A 16,321-nucleotide genomic window follows, 5' to 3' on the forward strand; every position below is an offset into this window, starting at 1 on the left:
CAAATTATTAAATCTTGTAAGGATTATCTAATTAAATTAATCAATTAATTTAATCCTAATCCTTATCCCTCTAATTTCGAAAAATAGGGTAAGGATAATTATCCAATTAATCTAATTAAGTAACAATTATCCAAAAACAAGAAACCCTAGTTATCCTCTTAGCATATTTCGAAATTCATAAGGGAGGAGGCTAGGGTTTTCAAAACCCTAACCCTAATTTCGATTAGGGTTCTTTGGAGGCTAGGGTTTTCGAAAAAACCCTTTGATCCAAAACCCTAGAAATCGAAAAATTGGCCTTTAGGGTTTAATAGCTATAAACCCTAATTTGCAATTCAACAATTGTAGCAATTCAATTTAAAACAACCTGGCTCTGATACCACTGATGGGTTTTATGTACAACAAGTAAACTAGAAAACAATTCCTAAGTTCACATGCAACCTACTTTGGATCTATGTTTTAACTATTGAACATACAACTTTGAATTGCAAAACAAGAACCCTAGAGGAGAGAGGCTAATTTCGAAATTAACAAACTAGGGTTTAGGGTTTACATACCTTTCAATTGTTATAGCAAACAATTGATATTCCCTTGATCTTGATCTTGATCTTCTTGGAAGCTTTAGCACCACAAGTGTAATGCCTCTAATGGAATCACACCCAAGAACTAGCAAGAAGGAAAGTAGAAGAGAGAGGGGAGAGGGAGTATGCAAAATCTCGGCCTTAGGGTTTCTTCAAAAGAAAGAGTGACCAAAAACATGAACCAGGAGGCTCCTTATATAGCTGAGGGATCTAGGGTTTAAGGGAAACCCTAGTTATCCTTTGCTTAGGGCCTAAGCAAACCCAAGGGCCTTATCCAAGCCCCTATGGACGAAATTATTAGGGTTTCCCCTAAAGATTTCGTCCACCCTCTTCCAAGGGGGTTCTAGAGCCTTCCACTCAACTATTAGATAATTGCAAACTAGTCCCTGCACCTTATAATTAATTCTTTTAACCCCAAAATCAATTCTGATTAATTTCTGGCTAACAATTAATTAAACATAATGATTTCTAATTAATATATTAATCCATTAACATATTAATAAATCATTTATATATATATATTAATTTATTAATCTTATAAATTAATATCTCTCCTTTCATAATTTCCTTGTCCAGTTGCTAGGTTGAGGGCAACCCAAAAGGACTGTGCTGCTATCAATTCAAGTACATACCAATTATAGTTATGGGCTTAGACACCTAATCCAACAATACATACCACAGTTCGACCACCCGGTCGGTGTTGTGTTCACTACACCACCGCGATGTGCAGTATAGTGGTGTACCGACCGGCCTTATGTTTGTGTTCGACAAAACTAGTTGAAAGTTTAAAAAACATATAAAATTACATAAAATAACTTATGTAAAACATACCATTAATTTTAAAAAGGGTAATTAAGTTGATTTGTAAAATTATAAAAGATTATTTTTAATGAATGCTACCCTAAATAGTTGTCAGATTTGAAGTTTTTTTAGATAAAAGTTAGAAACTCCAAAAAAACTCTTTGCCAAATATGCTCATATCCAAAATAAATTAAAAGTTTATAATAAATGTATTATAAAATTTAAAAAGAACAAATCATGACCAATTTTGTACATAGGGTTTAAACGAACTGAACGTTCAAAGAACTGTTCGTGAACCATTTGACGAAAAGTTCGTTTATGTTCGTTTATTTAATAAATGAACGAACATGAACATAAGTTCTCATTCGTTTAACTAAACGAATGAACATGAGCAGTGGTCTCGTTCATCTACTTATGTTCATGAATGTTCTTTTTGATAACATTGTTTCTCGATCTTCTTTTTGGTGTAATGCTAGGGTCTGAAAAGTCAAGTCATAAACTGGGTTGGGTGGCTTTAGCACCCGGATTTGGCTATTATGTTATTGTTTGTTTGGTTGCCTAGCTTCTTGCTAGCTTCTTTTTAATAAAATATGTCGTTCAAAAAAAGTTCATGGACGTTCGTATATGTTGGTTCATTTAAGTTCTTTTTATATTCATATATGTTCAATTGTGTTTGATTAAATTACTATATTATATGTTTGTTTATGTTCATATATGTTCAATTATGTTTGTTTATCTATGTTCATTAAGCATGTTCACGAACATAAACGAACGAACATGAACAATGTAATTTGTTAAACGAATTAACAAGAACAAGAAAACTCGGTCGTTTATCCGTTCGTGATCGTTTGTTTGTTCGACTAACTTAAACGAACGAACAAACAAACATGAACAAGAAAGAGGCGAAAAATGCATGCATGAGATGAACCATACTTGTGGAAATATTGCGTTGACCAATTGATCAGACAATGTGTTGAGCAACATGAGTTATCTTCTATCTTAGCATTTTGTCACTCTTATGCTTGTGGGAGACATTTTGGTCCTCAAAGAACTACAAGAAAAGTCTTAGAGAATGAATTTTATTGGCCAAGTATTTTCCATGACTGTTATATTTTTTGGGCAAAGTTGTGACAAGTGTCAAAAGATGGGATCTTTAAGCTCCAAGAATCAAATGCCCCTCAACCCTATTTTAATTTGTGAAAATTTTGATGTTTGAGGCATAGATTTCATGGGTCCTTTTCCATCATATTCGGGTTCTACTTACATTTTGTTGGTTGTGCATTATGTCTCTAAGTGGGTGGAAGCTAAACTCACTCGTACTAACGATTCTAAAGTTGTGATAGATTTTTTGAAGGCTAGCATCTTTTCTGGATTTGGAGTTCTAAAAGCCTTAATCAGTGACCTTGGTTCACACTTTTGAAATCATATGATTGGAAGTGTTTTGAAGAAGTATGGAGTTACTCATAAAGTTTCCATGGCATACCATCTGCAGACAAATTTTCAAGCTGAAGTGAGCAATCAACAAAAAAAGGTATATTGGAGAAGACAATGAATACAATAAGGAAAGATTGGAGTGTTCTCCTTGACGATGCTTTGTGTGTATACAACACTGCTTTCAAAACTCTAATTGGGATGTCTTCATACCTACCCGTAGAAATGGAATATAAACCTTATTGGGGGCAGTCAAGCAATTTAACATGGACATGGATGAGTCGGGAAAGAAGAGAAAACTTGACATTCAAGAACTTCAGGAGATCCGAAATGAAGCTTATGAGAATGAGGCTCTTTACAAAGAAAAGACAAAGCTCTTTCATGACAAGATGATTAATCGTAATGTATTTGTTAAAGGCCAAGGTATTTCTCTATCACTCTCGTTTCAAGTTAATTCCTGGTAAATTGAAGTCCCGTTGGGTGGGACCCTTTGTTGTTACTAATGTTTTTGAGCATGGTGCAATAGAGATTGTAAGTGAGAAAACTAGGAGGACTTTTAACGTAAACGGACATCGACTGAAGTTTGAGACCGACTTATGAAAACAAAGTAGGCTTTTTCAAACAAACAATGGTCATGGCAAGAATATTGGAAATAAAGTAGAGATTGTAACTTAACATTTAAAAAGAAATAGGCTACATGGCCGTGTAACGTTACTCTTGCCAAAACATGGGTCGTGTAACGCTGCAACCCATTTGAAGGAGCTTTATAAAAGATACGAATTAGGAATTTCAAAGATGAAGGTGATCATGACTGTGACAAAGGACATAACTCAAGGAGTTGCAAGGGAAAATGGGGACCAAATGAAATGGTTAGGGCAGGAATATTGGAAAAAGGAGAGGACATTCATTGTAATGATATTTTTAATTAGGTTTGATATTTGTTTGTTTCATCTGGCTTTTGGTTAATAGTTTGATTTCTAATTGGGTTGGTTTGTAATAGTGAAAAGGGTTAGGACCTGGTGTTAAATGGGTTTGATTTCCAATGGTATGTTTGGTATTTTTTTTGGTTAGACAAGTATTTTAGTTTGTTACTATATGTTTAATATGTCATGGATCAGACTTTTGGTAATACTATGTTTGATATCACAATGTAAAATATCTTATATTATCTAATAATATATTTCACTATTATGGACATTAAAATGTTTCTAAGGGAGGAGGGAGTCATTCCCTCCCAACCCACTGAACCCTCTGCCACATCATTTTTTCTCTTTTATTTTTCTTCATCTTTCCCAACCCACAACACACGGAAACCCTATCTTTTTGAACTCACTAAACTCATTCAATTAAAAAAAGAAATATAAAACAATCAAGGTAAAATCTTAATTAGCAATAGAGTTACCGCCGATACCACTTCCGATTCAGCGGGTTGTTTAATTGGTTTCACTAACCCACTTCATCATCTCTCTCTACTTTCTCTCTCTAATTTTCTTTTGTACCATGTGTTTTAAAACTTGTACATTAGTTGTTTTGTATTTTTTTTAAATTGAGTGGGTTGAGAAAGATAGGATTTCCATGTGTTGTGGGTTGAGAAATATGAAGAAAAATAAAAGAGAAAAAATGATGTGACATTGGGTTCAGTGGGTTGGGAAGGAATGATTCCCTCCTCCCTAATGATAATGTTTGTATTATCTAATGTTATAGACATTAAAATGTTTCTAATGATAATGTTTGTATTATCCAATTTTCTTGATAAACGAATGTACCCTCGTGCGAAGGGCCTATGGGTGGAGTAAACAACATAAATCAAACAGAGTGTCACATGGAGACCAACCACACTTAATTTGGAAACCTTATGGAGAAATGAGTAGTTAGGGACCAACAATGTGACAATAACTCTAATAAATAAATATACTCTAATAAATGAAGGTTTCTTTTGTCATTTGTCACACTCTCATTTAATTTTCCAAATGTCATTTTATAGTTATTTTGAATTAATTTTTTTTCCACATGTCATTTTATGATTTTTTCTATTTTATCAAATTCAACATAATATTTTAACGTAATAATTGCAATAAATGGATATCAATTTCATTAATGAACTTACCTTTTAATTTCAAAATTCCCAAAATTAAAGCTTATTAGTTTCTTTTGTTTATTTATTTAAATTATTTGTTTAAATTTAAAAGATAAATAACATTTTCATTATAATAATTTATTATTTTTCTTATTTTCTTATAAATTTAAAGTTCTCAAATATTTATACTTTTATATTTAACTTTTTTTTTTAAATTAACTCATATAATACATGGGTCTCACAACTAATCTAAATAATAATCAAACACTCTAACTAATGTTACTCATATTTTTTTCTAAATTAGTAGGCGGGGTTCACAAATAAATACTTAAGGAGCAAAAGGGTCATCATACTTGAAGGAAAAGAAGATTGTGTGAGTCTGATTAGGAGGCTCACGAGGATGAGATTCCGAGACCCCCTTATGAAAATAAAGTAGGCTTTTTCAAGAAACTTAACATTTAAAAAGAAAACTAAAAATCCACTTAAAATAAATATAAATCAGTTAAAAAGTAAAAAGAAAGCTAAAGGAAATTCATTTCATCATTCTTGTGCAAGCACAATATCCACACAAACAATGACATAGTAAAAATAGGAACCCGATGGCATACCAATCTTATTCAAATTGTTATCTGATCCGTACATAACAATTTTTCTTCATACACAACAATTGGTGCTTTAAAATGTTGTATTATACAACTATATAATGCATGAATTGTTGTGTATGACAAAAAACTGTTGTGTACGAATCACTTTTAGGTTTTATATTTTGGTTAAAATAGTTTTGTATCTCAGAAGGTGGTTTTGTCCTTAAAATTTTTGGGTTTATATATTGGCTTGGTGCTTAGAATTTTTAGGTTCCAGACTTTGACCACATTTGGTCCCTACACTTTCATATATTGCCATGTATGGTCCTTATAGTATTTGAGTTTCTGATTTTAGCCATAATACTTTCATATATTGACAAGTTTGGCCCCTAGAATTTGTTATTTGAACATGTTTAGCCCCCCGCATAGAGGGGTAAGATCTTTGTGGGCTAAAAATATTCTAAAATAATAAAGAATTTCTTATATTTTTGTTACATATAAAGATTTGAAGTAACTTTATTTAATAAAAAAAGTATCATCATAAACCTTAAACCGTCTCCGATCAAATACTTTTTATATACGATTTCTTTCAATTCGATTTGTTAGCATATTGTTATACAAACAAGACTCTATATGGTTGTATATTTGTGTTGGTCGTTAAACGAATAATTTTTGTAACATATTAATCAAAATTTTATACATTAGCACTGCAAAAAATATAGGATGATGTAACTTGTTCTCTTATTTTTTAGTTTGTAGAAGGCTTAAAATATATGGAACCTTGTTCGGTTTTAAGACGGTAAACCGAAAAACCAGAAACAATTAAATTGAACCTTATTCGGTTTTGTTACAATCAAATTATAATTGTTAAAAACCAAATTAAACTCAACTAAAAAACTAAAATCTAGTTAAACCGTTTGAATAACACACTTAATTGCTAGAAATAAATAACGTGAAATATTTGAAAAATAAGTCAGATTGAAAACCATAAATTAATAACAACAATAATAATTTTTATTTATTTTTATCTTTGTCCCTATCACTGTTCATCATGATAACCTCGTAACATGCAAGATGGACAAAACTAAAAGGGAATATGACTTATTAAGGTAATTAACTTTTCGGTATGTTCACATCTGGGTAACTATCTTCTTTTTGTACACATCTAGGTAACAAACTTGTTGGAAGTGTTAACATATGACCATTATAACTTGCTATAGCAGATTAAATCCTAGATGTGAACGATTTCAACAAGTTCGTTACCTAGATGTGTACAAAAAAATAGTTACCCAAATATAAACAAAACCAAAAAGTAGAAATTAAATTACACGAATGGTCCCTGTGGTTTGGGAGAATTTGTGTTATTAGTCTCTAACTTATTTTTTTAACTTAGATGGTCCCTATTGTTTATTTTTGTTGCGCGTTTGGTCCCTGTCTTTCCTAAAAACACTATTGTGCCCTTATTAATTTATTTTTTAATTAATTTTCTTATTTATGTATTTATTTTTTACATATTTAAAAAAATTAATAGACCACATATATTTGTATCTCTCCTCGGATGATCCATACTGTTTATTTTTTAATTAATTTATTTTTTTAACTCGGATGGTCCCTACTGTTTATTTTTATTACGCGTTTGGTCTATGTCTTACCTAAAAAGACTATTTTGCCCTTATTAATTTATTTTTTAATTAATTTTCTTATTTATGTATTTATTTTTTATATATTTAAAAAAATTAATATACCCCACATATGTGTATCTCCTCACCGTAAACCTGAAACCACATTTAAGAAATTTAAATTGGGTCTTACCGGTCACCATCCCATCTCTCATCCAGGGGCGAATTTACCTTTATACAAAGGGTGTCCATGAACACCCCTAAATTTGAAATTTAATTTACAAGATATATCATAAATTTTAGAGGACACCCGTTGGAAAAATAAAATGGACACCCTTTGGATGTAATATGGATGTAATAACACAGAAGATATAACAATAAATTGAATGTTTACATTTTGACAATCGTAATCGATTCTAAATTATTAATCCTTACAAAAAGATCAGAAGCATAAATTTAGGAGTTAAACAAACAAAATATTTTTCAAAAATATAATAACAAAATCTTTCAAATATAATATTTTTGGTAGAAATTTACTGAAGGAAAACTAAAAACATAAAAAACAAATTACGATTTTTCTGGATCCGCTGCCAAACCCTTCGTCTTCTCAACACTGAATTCCCGTCGGCCACAAGCAATTATTTAGTCTCGCCGACGAGCACAGTTGTGGCCCTTTGCGATCTCCGGCGACCGCAATCTGCCTTGAACCGTTGTTGGACTTTTGTTTCAACGTTCTTGACTTCTGGTTCTGCATCTTTGATTTATCAACTGCTACATACGTTCGCATTTCTTACCATCTCCGTCTTCGGTTGAAACTTGAAAGGGCTTCTCTTGCACTTGATTTATTTTTTAGGTAAAATTGTTTCTCTTTTTTTAGAACTCTGGTATATTGAATTTAGCTATTTGGTGTGGTGTAAAAGCATCCAACGAGTGTTATGTATATGAAGTATATGAAAAGTCAAAGTCTATAAAACTAGAAAAGTCATACTCTACACCTACAATTACTTTTGCGATGATATATGTCAGGCACTAGAGACTAGAGTCTTGGAAGTTGGTATAATAAATAATAAACAATTACTCTATTAGAACCTAATTTACCTTTCCTGATTCTATTTTGATTTACATACAATTTATTTTGACGATTTATTTCTATTATAGTCATATAAATTTCATTTTGTTTCATATATAATTTGTTTTTTATTTTATATATAATCTGTTTTGATGATTTATTTAGGCATAATGCTAAAGTTTTTTAAAAGAAAAGGTGAGACAAGCTCCTTATCTCATGATCATGATAATCCACGACCAAACGATGAACAAACACCTTCTTCAAAGTATACGAGAGTTGATTTAAATACACTTCCCGCGGACCCCGGAGAAAGGCCAAGTATGGAAGTGTATCATGTAAATCAACGAGATGAGATTAGAAGAGCCTACTTGCAAAAAGGACCTTATCAACCTCGTGCTCATTCTTTCCAACAAAGAGAGATTGGAGGTAAACTTCGTAGATTTAGTTCCTCTTGGTTTGATGATCATAAATACTGGCTAGAGTATAGTATTAAACTAGAAGCCGCATTTTGTTTATGTTGTTATCTATTTAAATCTGAGATAAAAAACAAAGGTGGATCAGATCATTTTGTAAAAAATGGATTTAATACTTGGAACAAGAGAACAAATCTAGATCTTCACAATGATGGAAGCCCACATAATATGGCAATCCAAAAGTGTCAAAATCTGATGAACCAAAGACAATCCATAACTACTGCTTTTGACAAGCAGACTGATTTGATGAAGACAAACCAACGCATTAGATTAAATGCTTCTATAGATTGTGCTAGATTCTTAGTGCGACAAGCGTTACCTTTTCGGGGTCATGATGAAAGTGAGGACTCGAATAATAGAGGTAAACAATTCTATGCTGATCGAAATGATAAAGTGGGTAGTGTTGTGTTGAAGAATGCTCCAAAGAATTCACAAATGAAATGTAGTTCAATTCAAAAGGACATTGTACATGCTGCAGTTAAGGAAACTATTAAGGCTATTGTGAAAGATATTGGAGATGAGCTCTTTGCAATTCTAGTAGATGAATCACGTGATGTGTCTTGTAAAGAGCAAATGGCATTGGTTTTGCGGTTCGTGAATAGTCAAGGAGTTGTTGTAGAGAGGTTTATTGGCATAAAACATGTCAGTGACACTTCGGCTTTGTGTCTAAAGGCGACTATTTATTCTTTTTTGACAGAATGTGGATTAAGTCCACATAGGATTCGAGGACAAGGTTATGATGGAGCTAGTAACATGAGCGGTGCATTTAATGGATTAAAGACACTAATTATGAAAGAAGTGAAATCTGCACATTATATTCATTGTTTTGCTCATCAGTTACAGTTAGCACTTGTGTTTGTTGCAAAGAATCATCCTGACATCAATGACTTTTTTTATTTGATTTCTCGTTTGTTAAACATGTTTGGTTCTTCCTATAAACGTCGAGACAACTTAAGAGAGAAACAAGCAACAAAAGTGGTGGAAGCATTGGCTGCAGGTTTCTTTTATTCTATCTTCTTTTAATTTATGGTGTTTATGTTTTTTTGCTAATTTATTTTTTATGTTAATTTTAGGTGAAATTCAAAGTGGTACAGGTTTGAATCAAGAAGTCGGTATCAAACGACCTTATGATACTCGTTGGGGTTCTCATTTTGGTTCACTCTTAAATATCAAGAGAACGTATTCTTCAATTTGTGAAGTACTTGAAGACATTAAAGTTAATGGTTACTGTCAAGATCATAGAGGGGAAACACGTCGTCTCTTGAGGTCATTAAAAACGTTTGATTTTATTTTTTGCCTACACTTGATGGTTGATATCTTAGGGGTCACAAATGATTTGAACATAACGTTGCAAAAAAAAGACCAAAATATTGTAAATGCGATGCATCAAGTGAGATCCTCTAAGGCCAGACTCATACAAATGAGAAATGAAGGATGGGAACTACTTTCAAATGATGTTACTTTGTTCTATGAAAAATGTGAAATTGATATTTTGAATATGGAAGATCCATATTACAATGGAACAAGTCGTCGCAAAAGTTCGCAGGTTAGAAACTATAAAGTTGTTTATTTTTTCAAGTTTCTAAATTAATCATTAACACATTTTTCTATTTAATTCACAGATTAACTACTTACACCACTATAAGATTGATGTATTTATTGCGGCCATAGATATGCAATCTCAAGAGCTTAACAATCGATTTAATGAAGTAAACACATCATTACTTGTTTTTATGGCTTCTTTGCGTCCAAGTAAGTCTTTTCAAGCGTTTAATGTGGATGAACTACTCAAGATGGCTATGTTTTATTCTAACGAGTTCCCAGAACGTGACATTGGAGCACTTAGAGCAAGTCTTCAAAATTATATTGTGGATGTACGTGGAGATGCAAGTTTTAATAACTTGAAGGGAATTGGAAACTTAGCAAAGATGATGGTTGAAACAAACAAGCATACAATATATCCAATGGTATATCTTCTACTAAAATTAGCATTGCTATTGTCTGTTGCAACATCCAAAGTGGAACGTGCATTTTCTGCGATGAAGTTGATACAGAACGATTTGCGTAATAAGATGAGTGATCAATTTATGAATGATTGTCTAGTGTCATATATTGAGAAAGATGTGTTAGATGGTATTAGCAACGATGTACTTATAGATTTTTTTAAAAATATGTCAACGCGTCATGAACAATTGTAAGACATTTGTGAGTATTTTTTAAATTTATTTTGATCTTTCTTATTAAAGTTAATAATATATTTGACTAAGATGATATTATTAACAAATCGACCCGATAACCAAATTTTTTAACCCATTTATTTTATCATTTCGTTTAAGTGGGACACATGTGAGTTTAAATCCTAGATTCGCCACTGCTCTCATCGTCCCCAACTTCTATTTATTTTCCATCTTTAATAACATCGACGTCTTCACCATCCTTCTTTTTTTGGTACTTCAACTCTGGCGAACCAACACCATAACCTACTGTCTCTTCATCTTTAGTGGGTTGTGGTGTTAATTCGACGGAGTTGAAGGACCGAAAAAAGAAGGGATGATGAAGACGTCGATATCACTAAAGATGGAAAATAAATAGAAGTTGAGAAGGATGAGAGATTGGATGGTGAGGAGATACATATATGTGGGGTCTACTAAATTTTCTTAAATATATAAAGCATAAGTACATAAACAAGAAAATTAATTAAAAAAATAAATTAATAAGGGCACAATAGTCTTTTTAGGTAAGACAGAGACCAAACTCGTAACAAAATTAAACAATAGGGACCATCCGAGTTAAAAAAAATAAATTTATTAAAAAATAAACAGTAGGGATCATCCGAGAAGATACAAATATGTGGGGTCTATTAATTTTTTTAAATATGTAAAAAATAAATACATAAATAAGAAAATTAATTAAAAAATAAATTAATAAGGGCACAATAGTCTTTTTAGGTAAGACAGGGACCAAACGCGCAACAAAATAAACAGTAGGGACCATCCAAGTTAAAAAAATAAGTTAGGGACCAAAAACACAAATTCCCCCAAATCATAGGGACCATTTGTGTAATTTACTTTTACTTTTCGTTTTGTTCATATTTGGATAACTATTTTTTTTTTGTACACATCTAGATAACGAACTTGTTGAAAGCGTTCACATCTACGATTTAACCTGCTATAGCAGGTCATAATTGTCATATGTGAACACCTCCAACAAGTTTGTTACCTGGATGTGTATAAAAAAAAGATAGTTATCGAGATGTGAACATACCGAAAAGTTAATTATCTTAATAAGTCATATATTCCCAAACTAAAAATATAAACTGATGCCGTGTTTTTTACTTTTTACTGTCAAACAGTTAACATATGTATTTTTCCGAAAAGAGAGTTAGTAATTCTCATTATTTCATTTGACATTATTTTGGTTCGCAGGAATTCTTGGTAATTCTATCGGATTTTCATGTATGGTTCAATTAGCTAAAGAATTGAGGTGACTTTAAATAAGGAAAAATTCATTCCATTAAAAATATAGGATGATGAAATTAAATTCTTTTTCTGCCACCATCAGCTACCATCATTGCCGTCCATGCCGCCGCCACTACCACCACACCACCGCCGTATACGATATATGCAATCGATTAATGCCCTATTTTCGAACCAAACTGGTTGTAAATCGAAACTAAATCAAGTGGTCAAGAATACATGAAAATTAAGTGGTCAAGAATACATGAAATTAAAGTCATACAGTGGCCGAGGAACTCAGTCAAAATACGTGATCTGAAAAGTCAAACAGACGAATCGTCTGGTCATCGTGAAGTTCTTTATAATCAATAAACGTCGTCAGTACATTCATACCTCATCCCAGATCGGTGGATGAATTTGGCCGGAAAATTGATGAAGGCTGTTTGTTACGATTCTTATGGCGGAGGCTCCGCTGGTTTGAAGGTAAAACAATCACATTTCAAGGAGACTGCATGCTGTTTTCTCATTTTCAGTTTATGTAGTGAAATTCTTCGTTATTTTTAATTGTTGATAATATCTTTTGCAGCATGTTGAGATCCCCGTTCCTGTTCCTGGCAATCTTGAGATTCTGATGAAAATAGAAGCATCAAGCATAAATCCGTTCGACTGGACAATTCAAAAAGGCAGGATGCGCCCTATTTTGCCCAGAAAATTTCCTTTTATACCAGGTTAGTATATTAATATTATGTTTTATGACTAAATACATACTTAAAAAAGTTCAAGGATGTAAGTAGCACAAATTATAAATTTAGTACGTAACATAACCATATTTGTTTGTTGGAACAGTTAGTGATGTAGCAGGGGAGGCTGTGGAGGTTGGACCTGGGGTGAAGAAGTTTAAAGTTGGTGACAAAATTGTGTCCACCCTTGTGAGTTCCATCCTTTGACCTTTTCAGTTTGTTTTTTCTAAGTCTGATGCATGTCAAACACAGTATAAATTTGGTTTTAACTCCACCTTTTTGCTGACTGGATGGCAGGGTACAGGTGGAGGGTTCGCAGAGTATGCCGTGGCTAAGGAGAATTTAACGGTTTCTAGACCGGCAGAGGTCTCGGCTGCAGACGGTGCGAGTCTAGTCATCGCAGGGTGCACCGCTCTTCACGCCCTAACCATAACCGCCGGTCTAAACTTGGTCAAGACCGAACCCCTATCAAACATCCTCGTAACCGCCGCTTCAGGCGGGGTGGGCCACTACGCGGTCCAATTAGCAAAACTAGGAAACACGCATGTGACCGCAACATGTGGGGCCCGTAACATTGAATTTGTCAAAAACCTAGGAGCGGACGAGGTTCTTGATTACAAGACTCCGGAAGGTTCCGCCCTTAAAAGCCCATCGGGTAAAAAATATGATGTGGTTATCCATTGTACAACTGGGATCCCATGGTCGACATTTAAGCCTAATTTGAGCCCAAAGGGGAAAGTGGTTGATTTAACACCTGGTGGTCGTGCGTTTTGGACTTATGCTGTGAATAAAATTACGTTTTCAAAGAAGCAACTACAGCCGTTGATTGTGGTTCCAAAAGTAGAAGAGATTGAGTGCCTTTTGAATTATGTGAAAGAGGGGAAACTGAAAACTGTTATTGATTCAAGGTATCCTTTAAGTCGGGCTGAAGAGGCTTGGGCCAAGAGTATCGAAGGGCATGCGACTGGGAAGTTAGTTGTGGAGCCGTAACGTAACTATATACAGTTGGATATTTATTTATGCATATAACATAAGAACTTGTTTGATCAGTTATAAAAGACAAAATTTCACAATTGGTCCCTGTGGTTTACAAAATATCACACTTTGAGGACTTCCTAGCAAAAAGTCACGCGACTGGTCCCTGTGGTTTGTAAAATTACATGAAAGGTCCTCCTGCCGTTAAATCTAACTTTTCAGCTGTTAGATTTTAATGGAAAAGACTATTTTTCCCTTGTACCAATATTGCAATACAGAACAAACCTCAAGGACCATTCATGTAATTTTATAAATTTGAAAATTTATGTATATATATATATATATAAATTATTTTTCATCAACTTGATAACTTTTTTTTGACATTTTCCAAAAAGTATAAAATGTATGAATATATTAGAGTATATTATAATTTTGGTGTTTGAGTTTTTTTTTGTTTTTTTTATAATTTTGGTTATTTATGGTTTTTGTAACTTTTTTTTTATTTTGATTCGCGTAAATAAAATAGTTATATTTACAAATATAAATAAAGAAAATAAACATAACTTTTTTGTTTACACAAATCAAAATAAAAAAAGTTCCGAAAACCATAAATAACCAAAATTAATAAAAAAATGCGAAAAAAACCAAAAAATATGAAAAGTGTAAAATGTATTAATATATTATAGTATTTTACAACTTTGTGGTTTGAGCTTTTGTTTTTTTGTTTTTCTATTTTTCATTACTTGAATCAAAATAAATAAAAACAATAGAAGAATAATAAATAACTAAATATATAAAAAACAAAAGGTGAAATAATAATAATGATAAATGCAAACATAAAGTTGCTAACGATATTAACTATGTAGCATCAAAGAAAAAAAAATTGTAACAACATAAAATTAAAAAAAACATTAATGTTTCATTTCATAATTAAGAAAAAAAAGGTTTCGATATGATTTATCGAATTTAAGTTTATTTACTTGAATCAAAATAAATAAAAACATTAAAAAACCATATATAACTAAAATTATAAAATAAAAATAGAAAACAAAATGTCAAAAAGATAAAAAAATTATCAGGTTGTTGAATATATATATATATATATATATATATATATATATATATATATATATATATATATATATATATATATATATAATATTTATAATTTATATATATACGGAATTTATATTTATAATTTATATATATACAAAATTTCAAATTTATAAAATTACAGAAATGGTCCTTGAGGTTTGTAGTGTATTGCAATATTGGTACAAGGGCAAAATAGTCTTTTTCATTAAAATCTAACAGTTGAAAAGTTAGATTTAACGGCAGGAGGACCTTTCATGTAATTTGACAAACCATAGGGACCAGTCGCGTGACTTTTTGCTAGGAAGTCTTCAAAGTGCGATATTTTGTAAACCACAAGGACCAATTATGAAATTTTGTGGTTATAAAAAGATCTATGTTGTTTTTCATTAAACAAATTAGATAAAGATATCCAGATGGATTATCTTTTGTTCAAAAAAAAAAAAAACATCTCGAATGTTTTCTGAACAACATCCATCCGCACTATTTGCCCAATCTTCGTATCTTCTCCTTTCTTTTAGCTTTCTTAGATTGCAACGATTTCAAATGAGTTTAATATAATAAAAAGAAAAGTTATTCGTATACAACAATTTTTATCCATACACAACAATTCATGTTTTATGGAGTTGTACAATACAATATTTTAATACACGAATTGTTGTGTATCGAAAAAAATTGTTATGATTCCCAACAAAAAAAACCATATTTTTGTTTTGGTTCAACCGCAGTGGCGCATATATGAATTTTCTGTTGGAGGTACTAGCAAATACTATATAATTGAGTCGGTCAAAATGCTAAAAATAATTGGATCTTGTCATGATTTTAAAGCACAAAAATAATATAACCTTTAGTTAACCGTGTGAAAACATAATTTTTAACATCATCGAGGTATTTTATAATTTTTTTTTAGAAAACATAATCAAATTCTAACCTACATATTTTATCTAAAATGTAAGTTTACCAACTATTAAAAAAACTTAATTTTTAACCTTAAATCTTTATTTTGACAAAGCTTTTAAAAGCTCACAGCCAAAAATCTTGTTTTTCTTAGTGGGCTTTTAATTTTGACAAATGGTTTCAATTAATTATGTCTATTAATACTAGTATATCAAGAGTCAACCAATCAGGCCCAACACTCCAAGTCCAACACTTTAAAACCCAATTTTCGTTGAGGGCCTCCTGTATTAAAAAAAAAGAAAAAGAAAAAGAAAAAGGATCTAATTTAAATCTACCTGACGTAGAAATTTTCTAACGGATGTTTATGAAAGAAGTAAACAAGATGCCAAACTAATAATATTCGATGTATTAAATCAATAATCTTTAAAATCATTGTACCCATATTGGATGTTTATGAAAGAAAAAAAATCACCTTACAACGTACAATGGTAGAATAACATGTTTTAAATGAAAACAGTTGTATTTGTGCT

General features: G+C 31.7%; 2 protein-coding genes across 2 annotated transcripts; both read left to right on the top strand.

The window, feature by feature from the left end:
• Positions 1–3,076: 3,076 nt before the first annotated feature.
• LOC145114237 (uncharacterized) lies at positions 3,077–12,331 on the top strand. The gene is made up of 10 exons (XM_079050241.1): positions 3,077–3,233; positions 3,337–3,391; positions 3,503–3,719; positions 7,968–8,027; positions 8,117–8,144; positions 8,325–9,629; positions 9,706–10,178; positions 10,255–10,779; positions 12,058–12,066; positions 12,158–12,331. Exons 1-10 carry the CDS (start codon positions 3,077–3,079, stop codon positions 12,329–12,331), a joined length of 3,003 nt encoding a protein of 1,000 aa, XP_078906367.1.
• Positions 12,332–12,401: 70 nt separating this feature from the next.
• LOC145114068 (chloroplast envelope quinone oxidoreductase homolog) lies at positions 12,402–14,153 on the top strand. Its single transcript, XM_079050079.1, has 4 exons — positions 12,402–12,570; positions 12,674–12,815; positions 12,934–13,016; positions 13,125–14,153. Exons 1-4 carry the CDS (start codon positions 12,499–12,501, stop codon positions 13,815–13,817), a joined length of 990 nt encoding a protein of 329 aa, XP_078906205.1. The 5' UTR covers positions 12,402–12,498; the 3' UTR covers positions 13,818–14,153.
• The last annotated feature ends 2,168 nt before the right edge of the window (positions 14,154–16,321 follow it).

The sequence above is a fragment of the Lactuca virosa genome, chromosome 5 (assembly GCF_052849685.1).
Source record: "Lactuca virosa cultivar CGN04683 chromosome 5, Lactuca_virosa_CGN04683_v6, whole genome shotgun sequence".
In the NCBI taxonomy this organism is placed as follows: domain Eukaryota; kingdom Viridiplantae; phylum Streptophyta; class Magnoliopsida; order Asterales; family Asteraceae; genus Lactuca; species Lactuca virosa.